Source organism: Tiliqua scincoides, chromosome 7 (assembly GCF_035046505.1).
Source record: "Tiliqua scincoides isolate rTilSci1 chromosome 7, rTilSci1.hap2, whole genome shotgun sequence".
Lineage (NCBI taxonomy): Eukaryota > Metazoa > Chordata > Lepidosauria > Squamata > Scincidae > Tiliqua > Tiliqua scincoides.
Window position 1 is genome coordinate 1960044 of NC_089827.1, and position 23746 is coordinate 1983789.

The 23746-nt window shown below is 44.8% G+C and overlaps 1 protein-coding gene across 1 annotated transcript in view; it reads right to left on the reverse strand.

Moving 5' to 3' along the window:
- Positions 1-8623: 8623 nt before the first annotated feature.
- The window catches only part of SCUBE1 (signal peptide, CUB domain and EGF like domain containing 1), a 161104-nt gene continuing 145981 nt past the window's right edge, over positions 8624-23746 (reverse strand). The window contains exons 15-24 of the mRNA XM_066633612.1: positions 22267-22386; positions 21020-21178; positions 19880-20086; positions 19119-19280; positions 18813-18980; positions 17595-17756; positions 16416-16613; positions 15015-15167; positions 9131-9210; positions 8624-8873 (exon numbers count right to left, since the gene is read on the reverse strand). Of these exons, the coding sequence (XP_066489709.1) occupies positions 8721-8873; positions 9131-9210; positions 15015-15167; positions 16416-16613; positions 17595-17756; positions 18813-18980; positions 19119-19280; positions 19880-20086; positions 21020-21178; positions 22267-22386 (1562 nt within the window). The 3' untranslated portion in view covers positions 8624-8720. The remainder of the gene's footprint in view (positions 8874-9130; positions 9211-15014; positions 15168-16415; positions 16614-17594; positions 17757-18812; positions 18981-19118; positions 19281-19879; positions 20087-21019; positions 21179-22266; positions 22387-23746) is intronic.

The following is a 23746-nucleotide window of genomic DNA, read 5'->3' on the forward strand; positions in this document are numbered from 1 at the left end:
GTTGGCCACCTTCAGTCTGGGAAGACTCATTCTCTGGAGAGACACTGGAAATGTCTTTATTGTTTAAGTCAATCACTGAATATGCAAACACCTTAAAGGAGGAGGACTTTGGCAGCAAAGTCTACCACCTATTGTTAACTAAATCACAGCCATTACGCTACCTCCAGACTCCAAAATCCAGTAGCAACAGGAAGCAAGCTACTCCCCCCTCCCCCAGAGTCAGGCTTTGCTGATAGCTGATTTCTGGACCCTTCTACCCTTTGTTATACATACTCCACGTGTACCTGTGTGTATACTGAGCATGTGCACAGCTCTGGGATACTTCCAGTCAGTTTAGGTCAGCTTCCAGGTCACACAACCCCTTAAGAGTAAGCTCAGAGCACATGCCTCTCTCTCTCTCTCTCTCTGGCTGCCCTCCCACGGGAGTGGTCCTTCCTAGGACTCTTTCCCATCCAACTGCTCCCCAGACAGGTAAATATATCTTGCATCTAAACTCTCTCCCTTCCATCCTATCTATTCCTCCCTTCTTCCCCATCTTTAGTTAGCAAACTGGGTTTAGCAGATTAAGGAACCCCTAAAATACTTCCCTACAACCTATCCATTTCTGATTCCTTTTCGGATGCACCCAAATACATAGCACATGCAGCCACCATAAACTAGGTACACTAGACACAAGTACTAGAAATCTATACTTATCAAGTCTCCATGTGTATTATGTTTACCTTTGTGTGTTTTTGCAATAAAAATATAATCCTTTGATTGAAAGTTACCTTTCTCCCAGTCTCCTCTTTAAGCTAGACAAGGGATCTCTTTGCTTTACGCTGTCTTGTTATCCAGCCTATGGTCCTAAAAGTTTCCAAAAGGTTAATATACTAATTCCCCAAACAAAACAGCCTTTTTGGTAACAGGGGTTGATGTAACACAGTGATTCCCAGACTACGGACGTGATCCTAATAAGGGTGACATAGGTGTTCCAAAGGCCGAGAGAGGGGGTTGCACAGACTCGGTGGCTTCCAGAGCACCATTAAGTGACTTTGCAGAGTGAGAGTGGCTCACTGGGAACAAGAGACTTGCCTCTTATGATTGGACCTGACTTGGATTATTTGCAGATCAGATATGGAAATTACTCTGCTTGTCTCTAATACCCTTATCATTTTACCACGACTCCTTTAGGGCTCAACTGAATTCAACACCCACTGCTAGAAATCTTGTCTGTTCACTTTTCTGTTAGTGAAGATCATCTGACAACAAAAGGTATTAAAATGTTGTTACTGAAACCACCTGCATTAGAGAATAAAACATGTCATGGAACAGTTATCTCTTTTGAGATTTATTATGAAAGTGATTCAACAACAACAAAAATTACAGATGCTTCCCTTTTCACATAGAAAACAAAGTAGATTTACAGCAACCATTTCACTGTTTGGGGGCAGTGTTGTTAAACTGTTGGTAAAGCTCAGATCATTAAAAAAGAAATCTTCTACATGTCAAACTTTATACATTTATTCTTGATTTTTTGTTCTAACTAACCATAATAATACAGTCCCTGTGGAAAACAGCATTTCTTTTTACATAATTTACATTGATGATAAAGCTTAGAAACACCAGCAGCATCTACAAAGGTTTTTGTCCTCATTTCCACTCATACCCCAGCAGATCATTAAAATCAGGAGAGTTCATGAATAAATGCATCCTATTCAGACAAAGCATCAGGGATCTGGAATGAGCAAGGAACTGAGAATTTGTTTCTGCCGTGCCGTTCTGGGTAGATAGGATCACTTTGCTAATTTTTATAATATGTTGGTCTCTAGTCTATTGGTGTCTTCCTTGCTGTTTGCCCCATCTGAATCACTGGAGGTGGCTTCAAGTGGCTGCTACCCACTAACTGCTGTCTGCAATATCTCACACAATATATTTTTATACATCTTTTCAAAAGGAAAACGTTTTGCAAGATGGGGGACCCCAGACCTCTCAAAGCAGCATGTGCAATATTGGCTGTGCCTGACATTGCCACTGGGATGTCTACTCACAGGGTGCCCAACATCATACATTTCCCTGCTGCTCTGCTGGCAGCTTCCAAAAACTTTTTTTTTTTTTTTTAAAAAGAGAAATCTGTCATGTTTATCAACACAAGAATGAGCTTTCTGGCCACTGCACTTTGCCTGATAGGAGTATTACCTCTGTTCATAGCATAAGGAAATGTGAACATTTAGGTACATTTTTGTGGATTGAACAAGGACGCTCAAGAACAGCACCCCCCCTCCACCCAGGCAATTTGAAACCAGCCAAAAAGGCAAAGGGCAACACTTGGATAAGATCACCTTTGTCTCAGACAGTGTGGGGTTGTCCCACCTCAGAACAGGTAGGATTTCCATGCCTGCCAGGTCCTAGAGAATTTGCTTAAGCAAAAGAAATGAGTCTGGCGTGGAAATAACATGACATTCAGTCCTGCAGCCTAAAACACAAATTCAAATTCTAGTGGTTTTTCAGATGCAGGAATTACTGCTCACACTTGCATCTGTTAAGGGGAAAAAAAATCATGTTGCGGGATGCTTAACACCAGGCTGTCACCCCTGGAAAGATCCATGATCCCTTGAAAAAATATTGAAAATTCTGTGTGTGTGTGTGTGTGTGTGTGTGTGTGTGTGTGTGTGTGTGTGTTGCGCAATGGGAGCACTTATTTAAATTCACCAAATTCACAAATTAACCTTTGCACAGGAAATCTGGATACTTACATGGGGGTCAAAATGTGGATTTCCCCAACAGTTTTGTAAGCTGATTATGTCTAGTCTACCCCAGTCTTAAAGCTGAACCAAAGAGAAATATTCACTCCAGGTTAATTCTGACAAAACCTATGCAACAATCATGTCTATACTCCCATATGTGGGTCACCCAGTTTTCAGCTTCACCCAGTTTTCAGCTTGCCTGATTGCACTCTGTTTCATCATCATTGTTAATTAGCTCATCTTTTAATATTGAGCCATCTGTGGTTTTAAATTTCCTCTTTTCAAATTTTACATAATTCTATCCTGTTTCATTCATCCACACAAGGCGGCCGCAGCCAGAGGCACAAACTACACAACACATGGCTGAGCTGCAATGCGGAGAGACAAACCCTTCCCATAGCCATCCCATGAGACCTTTTATCCCGCCTGAGCTCACTTATATGTGGCAGATTGGAGCAGACCCAGGTTTAAACAAATGGCTCTGGTTTCTTCACAAGTAGTTTGAGTCTGTGACCAAGCCTAGTCATCTACATTGCTGCATTAGGGCCCAATCCTATCCAATTTTCCAGCACCGGTGCAGCCACAATGCAGTCCCCAAGGTAGGAGAACAAATGTTCCTGTACCTTAAGGAGGCCTCTGTGACTGCCTCCCCACCACAGGATGCAGCGCATGAGCACTGGAAAACTGGATAGGATTGGGCCCTCAGTGAGGTGGCCCCCCAAACCACTCAGGCTATGGCTCCATGGGGGGGGGGGCCTCCATTCTATACCCAGGAATATATTTATACATAATATGTACATTATTGAAAAGGGGTTTCTATACCCTCTTCCCAAATAGCCAAGAAGAGGCAAAACAAACAAACAAAAAAAACTCATACATTATCTGTATTATTGCTCTTTTCTCTCATCAATATACTGGAGAAGGAGATTTAACATATGCATGGCTGACATACAGTCAACAGTCTATAACTTCAATGTCCTAAAATTTATTCCTCAATGCAATGAACGACATACAGAAAACTATTTACATAATTCCTTAAGGAAAGTAAAATGTTTGCACATAAAAAGCATATTTCATTAACAGGTGGTTAATGGACAATATGGTAAATTCCTAATAAGCATTTCAGGCTGTCTTTTTGTGTAGTACCAACTTATCCAGTTATGCTCTGAGCAGTTCAAACTTAGTCACTGAATGAGACAAACAAGTTTAAATAACGTAACTCCTAGACTGCAGTCCTGGCATCTGGAATGCAACACAGTAAAATTACTATGTTATTATAGTTATTATAATAACTCGTATAATCTTATGAAGGTATATAGAATGGCTCTACATTAGAAAAGATGTCATGTAATGGCAAATATCTAGAAACTCATTTTCTGAAAACAAATGGCCTAAATAAAAACACCTAAAAGGGATCTCTGTGTGTGCAGATTATTATTATCATTATTATTTATGCGTGTCGTATAAAACATAGTATCAAAATTCAAAGGTAGAGCAGAACAAGCAGAATAAATAAATGAAAGAGCAAACAGGAGGTGTACATATTCAGATAATTCTTTGCTAAAGAGCTAATCTTCCTAAGAACATCAACTAATGTGATCCTAACAACTTTTTTTTCAGTCCAACTTGAAAGATGGCCATATTCTGACTATAATTGCCTATGGCCCAATCCAACTTTCCAGCTCTGATGTAGCCACAATGCAGACCCGTAGTAAGAGAACACATGTTCCCATGCCTTAATAAGACCCCAGTTTCTGCCCCTCCACCACAGGATGCAGTGCATACCCCACTGGCACAACTGCACCAGCACTGGAAAATTGGATAGGATTGGGCCCTATGTTTCTAATGAGATGAAAGTTCCTTTTGTTGTTGTTTTCAAGTGCTCACTTCCTAGATTACTACTACTTTCATCCTAGATAGCTACTCAAAATATCTCAAAGTATTGATGTTAGTCTTTGTCTTTAGCTTGTGGTCAGATTCACACAAGGTCCCAGTATGTAGACTCTATAGGACAAGTCTTGCCCCTCTGTATACATCTTAAAAAACAAATGCAATCCAGAATCTACACCAGTGGTTCATAACCTGTTTTGGGTCATGGACCCTTTTGAGAATCTGATCAGCGGTGGAGCCCGAACTTAGAAAAATGCACATAAAGTGCATACACTGTTTGGCACTAGTGTATTAAAAAAAAGCCCCTTGTATGTGTACCCCAAAATGCTGAAAACAACAATTCCTAATGAGTGAATCATTAGCTTTTTAAAAATAAATTTCAGAAAAGAATTTTTAAGAAACCACAAAGATTTGAACACAGACCACAGTGATATGATAAAAATAGTTCAGCTCTAGTTCGGTGTTACTTCTATTTCAAAGTTGAGCATAATTTTTGTGTGGTGTTTTTTTTAATGACTTCTCATGAGTTATCTTCTCGATATGCTATGCAGAATATAGAGTCTATATATAACAAAGGAAACTCTATAACAAAGGAAACAGGTAAGGAAAACAAATACATATATTTAATGGTGTGCACATTCCTCCCTCCCCCAAACCCTGGTTGGGTTCTTGTAATGTGTGAAGCAGTCCTTAATCTTTTGGGAGTAAGTGCTGAATAGATTCTTTGCAAGTGAGTTGGGAAATCCCTTTATCATCCTGGTCTCACATTATTTCAATTCAACAATGCCACCAATGTACAAGATGCTTAATTGAGGACGCATCCTAACTAACCCACTTTCCAGCACCAGCATAAGGGTAATGCAACTTCATGGTAAGGGAACAAACATTGCCATACCTTGAGGAGGTATTTGCTTTGCTTGATATGCTTTGCTTTAGACTAAGAAGCATCTTTCTGCTTCCTGACCCTGGACTGAGCATATTTCCTCCTCTGAATCAAAAAATAACTCCCAGCCCATGGCCAGAGCCAATGGCCAGAACGTGGCCCTTGGCCAGTGTCTGATCTAACTAATGTCTGATGCCACCCCAGGAGAGCCTTTGTCTTATGAGCCCAGGTACCTTTGTCTTGTGATCTTGTGGTCATGGTGCCAAGTTAAATAAGCTGCATGCACCACCCCTAAGATCACACACACAGTCATTTGCATGGTGCCAGCTGAATTCATAACAGCATCCTGATCCCAACCCCTGACCTTGTGAAAGACTAGACTAGGTCCAAGAGAAGACTGGTGGAGCAACTGCACAATTGCACCAAGGGGAAGGGAGACCTGAACAGGAGCAAGCTACTCCTAAACAACAGCAAGTCAACAGTCTTTAAGTGCTAATGCCACAAACACAAAAGGAAATAGGACTATAATATGAAAGGCTGTTGACTGGTGAGACCCACAATGATAAAATTAAAATGAAGAGGTTGAATTCAGCTGCACAAATTGTCCTAAGTGATCCAGGATCTTGCTACTGCAGTCTGAAAGTGGTTTGCTCTGGTCACACGAGAAGCAGCTACTCAACTTCCTGTTGAAGGCCTTGTTAGTTTGGATGTAAGAGGTGCCTGGAATATAGTTACAATTAATGATTTTTGTTGCTTTATCACATTATTGATGCGCTGATTTAACAAAACAAACAGAAAACTGATCAAGTGCTGATTGGCAATCCTTAATCCAACATTATTCATTTTGAAAAAAGACCCATCAAAATATATTACAGGCTTAAGTGCCAAGAAGAGAGAAATTCACAGTATTTCCTGCAAGCCTGCAGCTGCATCATGTAATTGGGGAGGCAATGAGCCTCTCTCACTGGAAGTTTCTGGAAGGCAAACATGTAGGAATCTGTGTAAACAAAGGAGGAATCTAACCATAGGGTTATGCTGACTGAAAACATATTTCTGGTTTTGGTAAAAGCCCCAAGGCTGGCACATATGTACATGAAGTGACAGCATCTGCCTTTTCAGATCATATCACTTTAGTGAAGAGATGGATATTGTCACTTCATGCGTGAGAATCAGAAAACGAAACATGCAGAAGGTCTGCTAGATACATGGGTGAAGATGTAGATGAGCTAAAGGAGGAATGTGCAGTGTATTGATACAGATTAATGAGACAAAAGTAATATATGCTGCAAGGAGAGAAAGGAGGTGGGGAGGTTACGGGTAAGGACAGGATCCAGTGCTGCCAAATTCACTCCTTCCTGCAGCCTCCCTGCTTCCTTTCCCCTTCCTGCCCAGTTTTGCCCTGTCCCCAATAACGGTCCACCCTCCTGCGCTGGCTGACCAGCAATGACCAGCAAAGACTCTGGAGCACATTTTATGGCAGCCATTACTGGCGTGACACTAGTTCTGACATGATAGCCCGACGTGATATTACAAATACATTTTTTAAATTTCCTTCTGAATGTCTATGTCATACATATACTGTAAAATAATTTTTAAAAATTGCAGTGAAGTCTGTAATACTTATTTTGAAAGGTCTTTTCAAACACTATTTGTAAGGTGCGTAATGTTGGCACCTTGTACCTGAAAACTGTTATGTCATGCACACCTGTCAACACAGAAGGGCAGCGATACCAAATATCTGCACATAGGTCCAATTGCCCAAGTATTATTCGGTAGCAAACAATAGATTCATATTTGGGCCATCAAAAATTTGTGGAGACAACAAAAATGCTTGAGGCATCCCCCCCGCCCATATCTAAGGATCCAGTATCCATGGTTCAATAATAACCCCCTACAAATGCTGACTTTGTAGTCCGCAAAAGCCAGTGAGACCCAGGAAAGCTGCAGTCAGCAAATAAGTAATTTGCATGATGGGGGGATTTTTGAACCCTTTTTTCTAGGGTGCCCTTCTATCTGTGGTTTCCGTACCTATTTTCTAGGTCCATCTCCAAAATCAGCATTGTGCCCCCATCTACACTGGGTCTTATGAGGACTAATATCTTATAACATAGTTTCAGTTTGCTACCATATTGGAATAAACAGAAGTTACAGGAACTTGGCATATAATCATACTAAATGATGTGGATAAAGGGTTTAGCCACAATCCAGCAACGTGGTCCAAAGCGAGCCAATGGAGCACTACTGACAACAGAAGGGGGAAACTCCTTATGCACTTGCACAGTTCCAGTCCCCCACAGCTGCCAAGAGTGTCTCCCCACACTTGACAGCAACCACAGACACGGTGAGCTGCAGGTCACAGCTTGTGCCTGAGAAAGAGGTTACGATGTGAGCAGTATTGACAGGAACTCCTGATAAAATCACATCTGTACCTACAAACAGAAGCATATATTCATATATATTGTACTAATTTACAGCAGATGTTTCACCAAGGGTAAGAAACCTGGAGACTTTTTTCCCTTGAATCTTTCCCATCCTATTTTAAAAACTATCAGATTAACCAAATTGTCATCAATTCCGTCATGGCATCTGCAACATCAGACGTTAGTAGACTTTTGGAAGAAAAGGGTTGATAAAATATTAGACTGTGAGATTAAAACTGGCCCACTCCACCACGCACACAAAAGTCACACACCAACTGCGTCCCAACCTTTTCTACTTCATACCTAGAACAAAGTCTCTACCAAATCACCAATGTGAAACAACACAAATCCGATTTCTCCCATAATATTTCTCAAATAAAGTTCAAGTGCAATTTAAACATCCAAATATTATTTATACGACTTCCTGTTTTCTCTCATCTCTCTTCTTTGACAAGCTGAACAGGTTTCTTCTTTGCTTAAAAGACTTTTTTCCCCTAGAAAAGATTTAGAAAATACACTTTCTAAAACAAGGATTTCCACTGATAAACGAGTGCAAACACAAGTCTGGATCTTCAACTGGATGCATCCTGGAATCCAAAATTTTTCTTCTTGGAAGTAAAAAAAAAAAATCCCATTCAGAATACTGGAGATTATAAAACATTATAGTTATTCTTCAATATACAATTTAAGATAAAGACTGCCAAAGAGCCTTCAATGAGCAAAAATGTTTCTACTGCTGAAGACAATACAATTTTTGACAGGAATGCAAAGAAAAAAAATAAATTGAAAAGCACTAGGAAGCTATTTGTATGGTCGTAGAAATCTGGACACTTTTGATCGCAGTAGCTTTATAAATGATCTTGGGAACATCTCCTTTGATTCTTGTGCTGTGTACTTGAAATAGTTTTGTGGATGTGCCAAGACATCAAAAAGAGCTTTAATAAGTTTCTTGTCCTGTAGGAGACAATAAATAGAGTTATCTATAGAGAGCAAGTCAAATACTTTGTATCTCAAAACCAATCAGTACAGGGATTCTATGCAGCGCCCCCCCCCACCTTGCCAGCCCCCTGTGCGCTTCCTTTAAGGGAAGCAGATTCTAGTTTAAACAATCTGAATTGTAGAGAGCACTGTAATTGCATATCAAGATTCTCAGCCATGAGATCCAAAAAAGAAAGAAAACAGCTGCATATTTAGAAAAAAAGTTTGCTAACTTTTAAAATTTCTTGATGATTTTCTGATGCATATAATCGTCCATCTCGAACAATGTCTTCTATTAACTGTTGATAATCCTCTGAAAAGCAAACAGCCAGAAGATCAGGTGAGTAATCTTTCACACCATGGAAAGCAGAGAACAACCCACTAGTAAGCAGCTCTTGACCCAGGGTCACAAATTTATATCCTAATCCAATTACCTTGCTAACCTGAACCCCATATTGTCTTCAAACAGGGACCTTGTTCTCTTCACATCAACAGAAACACAGGAGAGGGAGGATCCTTCTGCAGTTGCCCACAGACGCGAGGACAAAGGGGAGAAGCTAAGAGACTCGGGGAGGGGAGTCATCTTAGAGACTCTCAGGAGATCTGGCACCAGACACCACTTCTGGCCACCCCAGAAGCCCCAGCTGCACTCTGTGCATGCTCCCTTCCTATTTCCCACCCTCCTTATACGGTGTTCCAGTTGCTGTGGCAGCAGGGAGAGAGCTGCTTGTGGGGTCTGGATGATCTCACATGGCTCCCATGGTTTGAGGAGGGCTTGTCATCAGGGTAAGTCCACAGCCTCGAATCACAAGGGGGAGAGGCAGGAGGGAAGTGAACCCAGACAATCAGTATAAGTCAAAGTATGTCAGCTGATGGCAAAGGGGAATAACAGACCATATTCTCTTGAATATATGGAGGGTGGTGAGGGGGGCATGCAAGATGCTGGGCCACTCTACAAGCTGGGCTCTTAATAAGGGAATGTGCGTGACTAACTTCCCTGCAGCTGCTACTGCTGCAATAACCTTTTGGATGGGGCAGCAGGTTGTCATTTTCCAGGAGCCAAATCAGGAAATCAGTTCTAGACTAGTATAGATGAGGATCTCCCCAATAAAGGGATTCAAGTGCTGGGCCAAACCCAACTAAGCTAAAGCTCAGCAGCATTAGAAACTGTGGCAAAAGAAATGTAAGAAGGTGATAGGGGAGGCCAAGCGAGACTATGAGGAACGCATGGCCAGCAACATTAAGGGGAATAATAAAAGCTTCTTCAAATATGTTAGAAGCAGGAAACCCGCCAGAGAAGCGGTTGGCCCTCTGGATGGTGAGGGAGGGAAAGGGGAGATAAAAGGAGACTTAGAGATGGCAGAGAAATTAAATGAGTTCTTTGCATCTGTCTTCACGGCAGAAGACCTCGGGCAGATACCGCTGCCCAAACGGCCCCTCCTAACCGAGGAGTTAAGTCAGATAGAGGTTAAAAGAGAAGATGTTTCAGACCTCATTGATAAATTAAAGATCAATAAGTCACCGGGCCCTGATGGCATACACCCAAGGGTTATTAAGGAATTGAAGAATGAAGTTGCAGATTTCTTGACTAAGGTATGCAACTTGTCCCTCAAAACGGTCACAGTACCAGAAGATTGGAGGATAGCAAATGTCACGCCTATTTTTAAAAAGGGAAAGAGGGGGGACCCGGGAAACTATAGGCCGGTCAGCCTAACATCCATACCGGGTAAGATGGTGGAATGCCTCATCAAAGATAGGATCTCAAAACACATAGACGAACAGGCCTTGCTGAGGGAGAGTCAGCATGGCTTCTGTAAGGGTAAGTCTTGCCTCACAAACCTTATAGAATTCTTTGAAAAGGTCAACAGGCATGTGGATGCGGGAGAACCCGTGGACATTATATATCTGGACTTTCAGAAGGCGTTTGACACGGTCCCTCACCAAAGGCTACTGAAAAAACTCCACAGTCAGGGAATTAGAGGACAGGTCCTCTCGTGGATTGAGAACTGGTTGGAGGCCAGGAAGCAGAGAGTGGGTGTCAATGGGCAATTTTCACAATGGAGAGAGGTGAAAAGCGGTGTGCCCCAAGGATCTGTCCTGGGACCGGTGCTTTTCAACCTCTTCATAAATGACCTGGAGACAGGGTTGAGCAGTGAGGTGGCTAAGTTTGCAGACGACACCAAACTTTTCCGAGTGGTAAAGACCAGAAGTGATTGTGAGGAGCTCCAGAAGGATCTCTCCAGACTGGCAGAATGGGCAGCAAAATGGCAGATGTGCTTCAATGTCAGTAAGTGTAAAGTCATGCACATTGGGGCAAAAAATCAAAACTTTAGATATAGGCTGATGGGTTCTGAGCTGTCTGTGACAGATCAGGAGAAAGATCTTGGGGTGGTGGTGGACAGGTCGATGAAGGTGTCGACCCAATGTGCGGCGGCAGTGAAGAAGGCCAATTCTATGCTTGGGATCATTAGGAAGGGTATTGAGAACAAAACGGTTAGTATTATAATGCCGTTGTACAAATCGATGGTAAGGCCACACCTGGAGTATTGTGTCCAGTTCTGGTCGCCGCATCTCAAAAAAGACATAGTGGAAATGGAAAAGGTGCAAAAGAGAGCGACTAAGATGATTACGGGGCTGGGGCACCTTCCTTATGAGGAAAGGCTACGGCGTTTGGGCCTCTTCAGCCTAGAAAAGAGACGCTTGAGGGGGGACATGATTGAGACATACAAAATTATGCAGGGGATGGACAGAGTGAATAGGGAGATGCTCTTTACACTGTCACATAATACCAGAACCAGGGGACATCCACTAAAATTGAGTGTTGGGCGGGTTAGGACAGACAAAAGAAAATATTTCTTTACTCAGCGCGTGGTCAGTCTGTGGAACTCCTTGCCACAGGATGTGGTGCTGGCGTCTAGCCTAGACGCCTTTAAAAGGGGATTGGACAAGTTTCTGGAGGAAAAATCCATTTTGGGGTACAAGCCATGATGTGTATGCGCAACCTCCTGATTTTAGGAATGGGTTAAGTCAGAATGCCAGATGTAGGGGAGAGCACCAGGATGAGGTCTCTTGTTATCTGGTGTGCTCCCTGGGGCATTTGGTGGGCCGCTGTGAGATACAGGAAGCTGGACTAGATGGGCCTATGGCCTGATCCAGTGGGGCTGTTCTTATGTTCTTATGTTCTTATGTTCTTATGAAAACATTCTAGAAAGCATTCTATGGTCCGCCCCCGGAGGCTAACGGTTCCTGAAGGTTTCCTGAGGGCTCTGGGGGATTTCCCCACTGCCAAGACTGGCATCTCATCTGAGGCCTTGGTTGACCTCTGGAATGGGGAAATGACCAGGGCAGTGGATGAGATTGCTCCGGAGCGACCTCTGCCACGTCGCAGACTCAGAGCGGCTCCTTGGTTCACTGAGGAGCTGCAAATGATGAAGGGCAGGGCAGGCGTCTAGAGCTACGGTGACAGAAAACTTGGGATGAATCTGATCGCACATGGAGTAGAGCTCATTACAGAGCCTATTCCGTGGCGGTGGTAGCAGCGAAGAGATCGTTCTTCTCTGCTACCATTGCGTCTGCTGACAACCGTCCAGCAGAGCTGTTCTGTGTGGTGCAGGGCCTCCTCCAGCAGGCCCCTCCAGTAGACCAGGAGGAACACACGGTCAGCCGCTGTGACGTGTTTGCACAACATTTTGCAGGTAAAATTGATCATATTTGTCGCAACTTGGATGCCACATTGACAATGATGTCCCCTTGGCAACTGCTTGTCCGGTGTTGTGGGATTCTTTTCAGCTTGTACAGCCTGAGGATGTGGACAGACTCCTTTGGAGTGTGAGGCCATCTGCCTGCCTGCTTGACCCTTGCCCAGCTTGGCTGATAAGAGCTGCCCAGGGTGGACTGGCTGAGTGGACAGGGAGGGTGGTCAGCTCTTCCTTGATGGAGGGGACATTGCCATGTGCTTTGAAACAGGCGGTGGTTCGCCCCCTCCTGAAGAAGCCCTCCCTGGATTCCACTGCGTTAGATAACTACTGGCCAGTCTCCAACATCCCGTTTCTGGGCAAGGTAATTGAGCGGGGGGTCGCGTCTCAACTCCAGAGGGTCTTGGATGAAGCGGATTATCTGGATCCTTTTCAATCTGGTTTCAGGCCGGGCTTTGGGACGGAAACTGCCTTGGTTGCCTTGGTGGATGACCTACACTGGGGACTGGATAGGGGGAGTGTGTTCCTGTTGGTCCTGCTGGACCTCTCAGCAGCTTTCAGTACCATTGACCATGGTATCCTTCTGGGCCGATTGGCCGAGTTAGGAGTTGGAGGCACTGTTTTGCAGTGGTTCCGCTCCTACTTGGAGGATCGGCCCCAGATGGTGGTGCTGGGGGATGCCTGTTAAACACCCTGGCCCTTGAGATGCGGGGTGCCACAGGGTTCAGTTCTGTCCCTCATGCTATTTAACATCTACATGAAGCTGCTGGGAGAGGTCATCCAGGGGTTTGGAGTGGGGTGCCATCAATATGCCGATGACACCCAGCTCTATCTCTCTTTTCCTCCAGACTCCAGGTGGCGGTTGAGGGCCTGGAGCACTTTCTGGAGGCAGTGAGGATCTGGATGGGGGCTAACAAGCTGAAATTAAATCCAGATAAGACACAGGCTCTCCTGGTTCGGAAATCCTCGATGCAGGTGCTGGACTATCGGCTTGCGCTGAATGGGGTTGCACTCCCCCTGAAGGAGCAGGTCCGCAACTTGGGGGTCCACCTGGACTCGCAGCTGCTCCTGGAGTTCCAGGTGGTGGCTGTGGCTGGGGGGGGGCCTTCGCTCAGCTTTGGTTGGTGTGCCAGCTGCAGCCGTACTTGAATCGTGCAGACCTGGCCACGGTGATCCATGCCACGGTGACATCGAGGTTAGATTATTGTAACGCGCTCTATGTGGGGCTGCTCTTGAAGATGGTTCAGAAACTGCAACTAGTGCAGAATGCGGCAGCCCGTGTGGTTACTGGAGGTAGGCGGTTTGACTCTGTCAGCCCGCTTCTCCGGGAGCTGCATTGGCTGCCCATTCGTTTCCGGGCCCAATTCAAGGTGCTGGTTTTGACCTTTAAAGCCCTATACTGCTCTGAGCCAGGGTATCTTAGAGATCGCCTACTTCCGTACAATCCGGCGCGTCCTCTCAGGTCATCAGAGAAGGCCTTTTTACAAGTGCCGCAGCCTAAGGAGGTACGTGGGGCGGCAGTTAGAAATAGGACCTTCTTAGTAGTGGCACCAACGCTATGGAATTCCCTTCCCCTTGACTTAAGAACGGCTCCCTCTCTTGAGACCTTTCGGCGAGGCCTGAAGACCCTTCTGTTTAAAGCCTTCTGAGTTCTCGGCCTTTTTAACATTTTTTCAACATCTTTTAATTTTTTACAGGCCTGATTCTTTTATGACTCGCTGCTCTATGCTCTTTTTACCTTTTTACTACTTTTTATCTGACTACTGTTTTTATGATATGTGTTAATATGCTTTTATCTCTTTTTAAATTATGTTTTTAATCTGTTTTAACCTGTTGTAAGCTGCCTTGAGTCCCTTCGGGGAGAAAGGCAGGGTAAAAATCAAGTTATTATGATTATTATTATTAATAATAATAATAACCTCCACTGCCTTGTGGCTACATCCAGTTATGGAAAAGGCTTCAGGAGTCAACCTCGAGGCAAAATCCGGAGCCGGAGTCCCTGAGGCAGTTCATGGCTGAACACAGTCACGTTCTGGCAACTCCTGCAACGTCGCTGGAACCAACCGTATTGGCCTCTGCCTTTCCATTGGACCATTTCAGCGACGTGGAGAGAGGGGATTTGCTGCATGGGTAACAGCCTATCCTCCATACCTACTTTACCCAGGCTTCGCGCACTGGAGAGGACACTCTGTTCCAGAACCACCATTCAGAGCGTGACACCATAGTCTTCCAAGACTGAAGGATGCCAACATTATTATTATTATTATTATTATTATTATTATTATTATTATTATTATTATTATTATTATTATTATTAAAACAAAGGGAGAACACCCAACACACGTCATATTAATTCTTATCCGTCATCCTAATTCCCTCCCATTAGCCTTTGCACATGAAGCTATAATGGCGCCAATGTTACCATCGTATGTCACGTAAGGTACTTGGAATCCTTTTCCACTGTTTCCTTCATTTGATTTGAACTGAATCCACAGTTTCCGTGATCTGGATGTGAATGCTATGGGTCTCTCATAAGTCTGGCAAGTTTCATAGGTGGTGATTGATGTGGGTGAAGCTGGAAAACAAACAAACAAAGAAACAAATGAAACAGATTTTGTAACATTTTACCTTCTCACTTCCAAGCAGTGCCGAGCACCACAGATCTCAAACCTGAGTATTTTCAGCAGATTAATTCAGAGATACAGGCATCCCCTCTTACCCGTGCATTTTGTATCCACGGTTTTACAAATCCTCCCCCCCCCCAACTGTGCAAATGACTTATCCTTGTTGGACTGCAGCCCTCCGGTTGTTGTTTCCTCTGCCTCTTTGTCTCTGAGCTGCCTACAAACGGTAACAGGGAAGCAGGAAGATCTCACAGGAAGCGGGTTGGAGAGCTTTGAAAAAAACACAACACTTCCTGCTAGCATTTGCAGGCAGCACAGACATCAACAGGACTGCAGTCAGACAAAGGTAAGTCATTTGTGCAATGGGAGGAAATTTGTGAACCGCTTCTTGTAGGATCCATTGCTCTGCAGTTTCCAGTATTCGTAGTAGCAGCAAGAACCATCTCCCATGAATATGTGGGATGCCTATATTACAATTATGGATTGCATCAGTCCAGACAACTGGACATACTTTATAGCAGTGGCATAGCTAGATGGGGTGCAAAGCACTAAGTTTTGCAGGGAGCCTTGCTGTGGTGTGCAAGTGACCCCTCCCTTTCAGAGCCATTCCAGGTGGTGAGTGCAAAACGGAGGTATATGCCTCCGTTTTTCACACACCGCCTGGAACGGTTCCAAAGGGGGTGGGCCACTTGCATGTCACAGTGAGGCTCCCTGCAAAACTCAGTGCTCTGCATCCCCTCTAGCTATGCCACTGCTTGATAACTTTATGGCTGGAGATGCTGAATTTCTGCAGCCTGAGATCTTCTACACAGGCTCTGCTGCGCTCCCCCAGTTACCGTGCTAATCCACAACTAGTCAAGGCAGCCTGCAGCTGACAAAGGATGAGAAATACACAAAAAGGCCATGTCCAACAGCCTGCTTAGGGCCAAATATCCCTGGACCTCCACAATCCCATGGAACATACCCCAGCAGCAGCCAACTTCAAAGGCAGCCTGACTCCATGCACTTGTATTGCTTTGGAGTTTGCATCAGCAAATGTGACATCTAGCAATGCAAGTAGCAAACAACCACTGCACAGTTTAGTGTCCTCTTCTGTATGCAGCCTCAGTGGTGCTGAACAGGGCTCAGTCTCCATCAGAGCTGTGTCAGTCATGGACTGATGCTCTTCTTAGGCTTTCTGGGACAGCAGAGCAACTTACCGCTTTTTCTCATGACTAAAACATCACCACACTCATCTTCAATGGGAAGGAATATCTCAGGAACCACGATAAGAATCCGCCTCTTTGGGGGTGGGCTTATATTCCAAATGCATTCAACATTTGCTGGGTAGTCTCCAGGGTAGTTCGGAGACTCAATGTAACCCGTGTAGTCGCCAAGTTCTCCACCACATTGTTGATCTATGGAAGAAAAATATTTTTAAAAACGAAGGTATGGACTCTGTGGGCTATCCATTTTTAGTTCCCTTGCCCGGAGAACAAAAATTATAAAAATTATTGTTGCAATCCTGTGCCTGTCTACTCAGAAGTGTGAGCCCAATCCTATGCACGCCTACTCAGAAGTAAGTCCCATTAGAGTCAATTGGGCTTACTCCCAGGTAAGTGTGGATAGGATTACAGCCTGTGTCTTCTTGTTTTCAAAGGGACATACTCCCAGGAAAGTGTGGATAGGATTGCCACCTTAGAGTGCTGGCAACCTGAGCCTGGTGGTTTATCAGCTTCTGAGCTGCACTGTTTGTACCGAGTTTAGTCCAAGGAAGTTGCTCTTGAAGCTTTTCAGTATGATCTGTGTGAAGGGGCTAGTCTGTCAATGATTAATTGTTTTCCAGATGATTAAGCATCATATAGGGCAGGGGTCTCCAAACTTTTTGCCAGATGGCCACATCAAATATCTGGCATGGTGTCAAGGGCCAGGGAAAAATTTTTTAAATATAAAATTTAAATAAATGCATTAGAGAGGGAGCTTAGATGAATGAATGGGCTCAGATTTCCAGGATTTCTCCAAACACCAACACACACCACAAAATAAAGCACATACTCAAATAGAGCCTGAAATGGAGGCCTCCCCAACCCTTAAAAAGCCTTCTAAGGCCTTCAGAAGGCACAAAAAGTTATTTTCTGTTTTACAGGAAAACCAGGAAGTGATGTTTTTAGGCTTTAGGAAGGTTTTTCTGAGGGCCCTCAGAACACCCTCCAGACCAGACTGGAGCACAGCTCTGGTCGTGTTTGGTCAAGTGGGTCAGAGGTTCTCAAGGGACCACAGGTTGGCCATAGGCTGGACAGAGACTCGCCACAGGATGCATCTGACCCCTGGGTCAGGTTTTGGAGACTCCTCATTTAGGACATCCTATTTCTTTTTGCCAGGAAATGAACAGGACTTACTTTTACAGTGTGTAACATTGGTAGAGCCGTCAAAGTCTGTACTGGTGTTCCCAGGGCAGGCGACGCAGTAGTTCTGGCCAAATTCAGTTTGGTAAGTTCCGACTGGACACCTGATGCATCTGTGAGTTGTAGAGTTGTAGTAGTGGCCCGGAGAACAGTGAACTGCGTGGTAGGAAGGCAGGTCATTTTTCAATAGATCACAGATGAAGACACAAATAATGGAGTGAAATGATACACACAGGGGTGGAACTAGTAATGTAGAACTAGAACTAGTAGTGCCAGAGGGGCTGTGGAGAGGGGTGTAGCCAGAGGAGTGCCGCAATGCATCATGTAAGTGGTCCCCCCATTCACTGCTGGAGCCATTCCAGGCAGCAGTGGCAATGTGCTGGGGACGCCATTCACCACACATCTGGCTATGCTACTGAGTGGAACTACAAAAACAGTCCGACACTGAGCCTTTCCCCCATTGCCCTCCCTCCCGTGTAGCCTACTTGCCTCAGGTCCCAGCTTCATTTTACTGCGCACTTGCTTGTCCCAGTCGTTTATAACCGAGGGCGTGGTCAAGAAAACCCTCAATATAATGACATGCAGTTTGTTGTTACTACCTGCTGCTGTGGTGGAGGGCTTGGCATGGAATTACTGGTTTTGTGCATTCTTATAAATCCTTATGCACGTTGTCGTGTTATCTGGTGCTCCCTGGGGCATATCTGGTGTGCTCCCTGGGGCATTTGGTGGGCCGCTGTGAGATACAGGAAGCCTGACTAGATGGGCCTATGGCCTGATCCAGTGGGGCTGTTCTTATGTTCTTAACTACAATTCCCAGGAAGCCTTGCAGGTCTCTTGTTATCTGGTGTGCTCCCTGGGGCATTTGGTGGGCCGCTGTGAGATACAGGAAGCTGGACTAGATGGGCCTCTGGCCTGATCCAGTGGGGCCGTTCTTATGTTCTTAACTACAATTCCCAGGAGGCCTTGCAGGTCTCTTGTTATCTGGTGTGCTCCCTGGGGCATTTGGTGGGCCGCTGTGAGATACAGGAAGCTGGACTAGATGGGCCGATGGCCTGATCCAGTGGGGCTGTTCTTATGTTCTTATGTCGTCATGCATCGGGCAGCCCAACCCTAACTAACTTTCTATGCTGCAGTGTGGAACGGACTCTGCCACATCCAGTGCAGGAATAGAAGCTGCTGGAGGTCTCCCCATTTTGTTTCAGTCCAGCTTACCTTTCGTTTCACAGTCCTGAAACGACACGGCACCTTCGTATTTTGTCACCAGTCCTCCTCCACACGGAAAACAGAGGGTCCTTCCTGGCTCAGGTTGATATGTGCCAAGGGGGCATAGCTGGCAAGGCTTAAAGCCATCAGAAGAGAAAGACCCAGAAGAACACTGCCCTAGAAATGAAGAGCGTTCCGTTAGGTTATTCTATGTGGAAATGCATGGTCCTTACTCCTATTAAACATTGCTTTTTGAATGGTCTAGCCTGCACTTCTTACTCCTGAATGCCACTTTCACAGACAAATTCAACTTGCCTCCACATTCAGACACATTCTGTGCGCCGGCTACTCCCTGCCCATCGTTGCTCGGGCAAGGCTCACAGGAGAGTTGGCCTTCTGAGTCTTGGTATGTTCCTGGTGAGCATGGAATGCACTGATCATGTTCTCCGCTATAAAAGGTGCCAAGGCTGCAGGTAACTGGGAAATAAAAACAGAATCTCTATGGAAGCTCAGCTTTCTGTTATCGTAATTTATTTTCATACCTACAAGGGAGACAAAGAGTTATCGCATAGTCTTTTTTTCCTCTTCCTGCTGCTTGAGATCCTGAAACCTTTGGGCCAAATCCTTAGACTCTGTAAAGTAACATCACATCACTTCTAATGCAACATGCAACAAGACCTTGATGACTTGTGACAGTTTAGCTCTGAACCTGGTTCAAGGCAAATGCATTCAACAATATTTAGAACGTTACTGAAATGCAGTGGGCCCTCGTTATCCACTGGGAAGGGGGTTTGTTCCAGAAACTCCCATGGATACCAAATTCCATGGATGCTCAAGTCCAGCACCCAATGCTGCAATTACTTATCTGGGGCTGTGCCAGGCCCTCCAGAGCTTGCACCAGGCCCATGCCCCACTCCATGAAATCCACGGATGCCAGGCCAGGATAAGGAGGGTCCGCTGTATCTAAATTTGACCTGAAAATCAGAGGAAACGACTGAAAATATTTGTGCTCTCTGGCTGTATGGAGGGCCAAGTCTCTTTGCCTTTGCGCATGGCACATTTTACTGGAATCTCACCACATTTTCCGTCCTGCTGCACTTGGCCGGCATTGCAAGGGTCGTTCCCTTCCGTCAGAACTTTGGCTGACTTCTGAGCCACTTCATACTCGGTCCCAGAAAACTGAATGTAAAATTGCTGTTTGTTAATAGATTTCCTCAAACTTTTGATTGCTGTTTGTAGCTTCTGCTCCATCCTTTTCCGTACACAGTCAATGTTACAGGTGTCTAGGTGGGAAACAATAAGAAAACTAGAAACAACTGAGTTTATGATTCTGAAACTGGCTACAATATTTGGGGACTTGGTTTTTGGATCATTTTAAATCCAATTTTGATGAATGGCTGAAGAAATTTAAATAGCTGCTCTCATCTATCTTTTTCTTTTGGGAGGGGAAATTGCTATATAAAATGGTTATTTTATCTGAAGTTAAATTTCTTCTTCCATACATTTCTTTCACTATTTCAGATGAGCAAATGAGAGACTGGTAAAAGTAAGTCAGGGAATTCTTTTGGGAGAAGAAAAGCCCACAATCAAGTTAAAGATTATCTGTAGATCACACATAGAGGATGGTCTAGTACAATCAGATCTGTCTTTCTATGTAATTGCTTAAACTGGATTGTTGATTGGTGACATTCAGAAACTAATGAATCAGTCAAACAGAGATGCCAAACTTGTTCCATACAGAGGACCAAAGTTAGTATTCATGCTGCATGCTGAGGGCCGGAAGTGTCATCATTAAGTAGATGATGGCCAGAAATTAGCACTTTGTTCTCACATGGAAACTCATTAGCTGCAGATGACAGACAAAAAAATGTGCAAATCTTGTTCATATTTTCAAGATATGAGAGAGCCCAATTATGCTGGGAGAGCCCAATTATAACAGGTCCTGGATAAATGGCTTTTGGGGGGCCCACAGGTATTACGCTTGACATCTCTAATTAGAATATAATTTCTCTAACAATGTTAGATGTCTAAGTCTAACAATGTCTAAGTAATCCTACGTAACTCAGACATTAACCAAATAAATAACAACAATGTGTTGGAACACTTTTTCACTATGAATCTGTCACAGACACTCTTCGCCATTTCACGAAGAAGGCACCCACTTTCAAAGATAAATACTTGCCAGAAGCCTCACAAGAAGATGGACCTTCACCAACCTGAGACCTCCTCAGACTTCATCTCCACTTCAAATTCGGCAGTAATGTGGGAGACTTCCTTGGAGGGAGACTTTCGGCCACGGCGCTTCTTCTTAGAGGAGTCACACTTGAGGTTCACAAAGGTGACCTGGCAGTTGTCTGTGCAAGGGAATGGACCTCCTTTGCAGGATGGAAGCAACATGGGAAAGAAATTAAGGTGCAAAGGAGCATAGCTGCAGATGTGTGCCAGCTGCATTAAACATGACTGTTGTGGCATGCAGTTTATTACATTCTCATGCAATATACGTATTCTAGAGTAAGGGATTCAGAGATGTCCATTTCTATGTGGCTAAAAATCCCTGATTTTTCCCTATTTTTGGACTCCGCTATCCTCCAGCTAAAAAAGGCTGCTGAGACAACTTATCCAGGGATGCCATTATCCAGGCCATTATCCAGGGATGCTTCTTTAAAAGTGCAATCCTAACTGCACTCTTGGCCAGGGCAGGGCTGGTCAAAGGTGTCGTGAACATGACATAAAGCATGTTCACAGTACCCAGTTAGGAGGCTGTGCTGGCAGGGAGGCATGCGCTGCACCACTGGCACGATATCCAAGTATTCAGCCAGATGGCACAGGTAAGGTTGTGCAGGGGGGCAGAGGGGTGTGGGGCGGTGGTGCTTCAGGATGGGGGAAGGGCAGGACGGGGTCAGATCCAGCCCAAGAGGCAGGCGGGATTGGTGGAGGCCTCCTCTGCTGTATCCTAACTCCACCTCCCCCCCAGTGTCACATCGGATTTACATTCCTGGATTTGCGCCAGCTATACAGCTGGCACGGATTCAAGAAGCCCCACAGGCCAGGCTTGGGGCAAGGGGGAGACCTCCAGTTGCCTCCTAATCTGTGCTGGATACAGTGCAGGCCATGCAGCCTGGCTGTGCTGGCACAGGTTAGGATTGGGCTGTGAGATTCTTTGGATTAGCACCACTTCAGAAATGCTGCAAGGTCATTTGTAGATTGTTTGCCTTCATTGTCTGGATCTAGCTAAGACCGTACAAGACATCCAGCCTCCTCCTAGGACTGGCACATGATAGTCAATTGGGCATCCCAACCCACCTGACTATTCATAAAGGATATCAACCATTCAGTGGGATGGACACCTGACATCTTCACCTGTTCAGACTATTGCGTTTCTTCCTTGTGGAACAAGAAAGAAACTAAGCAAAACTCAGCCACTTGTGCTCGTGAGTCATAAGCCTCCCCCCCCCCCACATACCTATGACGGCTTGCTGTTTCCCAGCATCTCTCATTTTGTCTTTGTTGCGGGGCCTTAAGTGACACTTTGCATCCTTGATTTTAAAACGAGCCTTTTGCTTGATGGGTGGTGCTAAAATATCTGGAGAAATACAATGGGAAGTTTTTTTTTTTTTTTGTGTGTGTGTGTGTGTGCCCTGAAACAACAGTTGAAAATTGCTTCTCTAGCAGCATGAAAACACAATGGTAGTCAAACAGCAAGTACACTAAGAGCCCGGTGGAAAAGGAAGGTCTTCGCACAGCAACATCAACCAAGCATATATTCTATGCTGGGGATCATTAGAAAAGGTATTGAGAACAAAATGGCTAATATTATAATGCCGTTGTACAAATCTATGGTAAGGCCACACCTGGAGTATTGTGTCCAGTTCTGGTCGCCGCATCTCAAAAAGGATATAGTGGAAATGCAAAAGGTGCAAAAGAGAGCGACTAAGATGATTACGGGGCTGGGGCACCTTCCTTATGAGAAAAGGCTACGGCGTTTGGGCCTCTTCAGCCTAGAAAAGAGGCGCCTGAGGGGGGACATGATTGAGACATACAAAATTATGCAGGGGATGGACAGAGTGGATAGGGAGATGCTCTTTACACTCTCACATAACACCAGAACCAGGGGACATCCACTAAAATTGAGTGTTGGGAGAGTTAGGACAGACAAAAGAAAATATTTCTTTACTCGGCATGTGGTTGGTCTGTGGAACTCCTTGCCACAGGATGTGGTGATGGCGTCTGGCCTGGATGCCTTTAAAAGGGGATTGGACAAGTTTCTGGAGGAAAAATCCATTACAGGTTACAAGCCATGATGCGTATGTGCAACCTCCTGATTTTAGAAATGGGTTATGTCAGAAGGCCAGATGCAAGGGAGGGCACCAGGATGAGGTCTCTTGTTATCTGGTGTGCTCCCTGGGGCATTTGGTGGGCCGCTGTGAGATACAGGAAGCTGGACTAGATGGGCCTATGGGCTGATCCAGTGGGGCTGTTCTTATGTTCTTATGTTCAACATCAATGAGGGTCAGTATTTTCCCAGAGATGTTGACAAAGGGCAAAGGGATTTTTCTCCAGTCTTCTATATATTCTGCTTTGCTCTGCTGGGCAACTGATTTTTTTCAGCAGGCACATTTTGAGATGAGAATGTACATTTAACTCGCTGGCTTTGTCCTGGACCAGGGACACAGGTCAAGGACCTTTGAAACGCCATTCTTCCAGGATGAACATCAATGAGACTTTGGCAGCGCACCCTGCTCCATATCTGTGCACAAAGCAGCTCATACAGCCCACCAAGAGCAGCCAGCCAATATCTGGGGTCAAAGAGCTCTCTGCCTCTGTCCCATATTGCATGGAAGGATGAAGCTAAGGTTAATAGACAGAGGGAAGGGGGCTTAAGGCCATGTGAGAAGCCCCAGGGGTTTCACTGCATCTCAAATTCACTTATTGCTGCTCCCCAC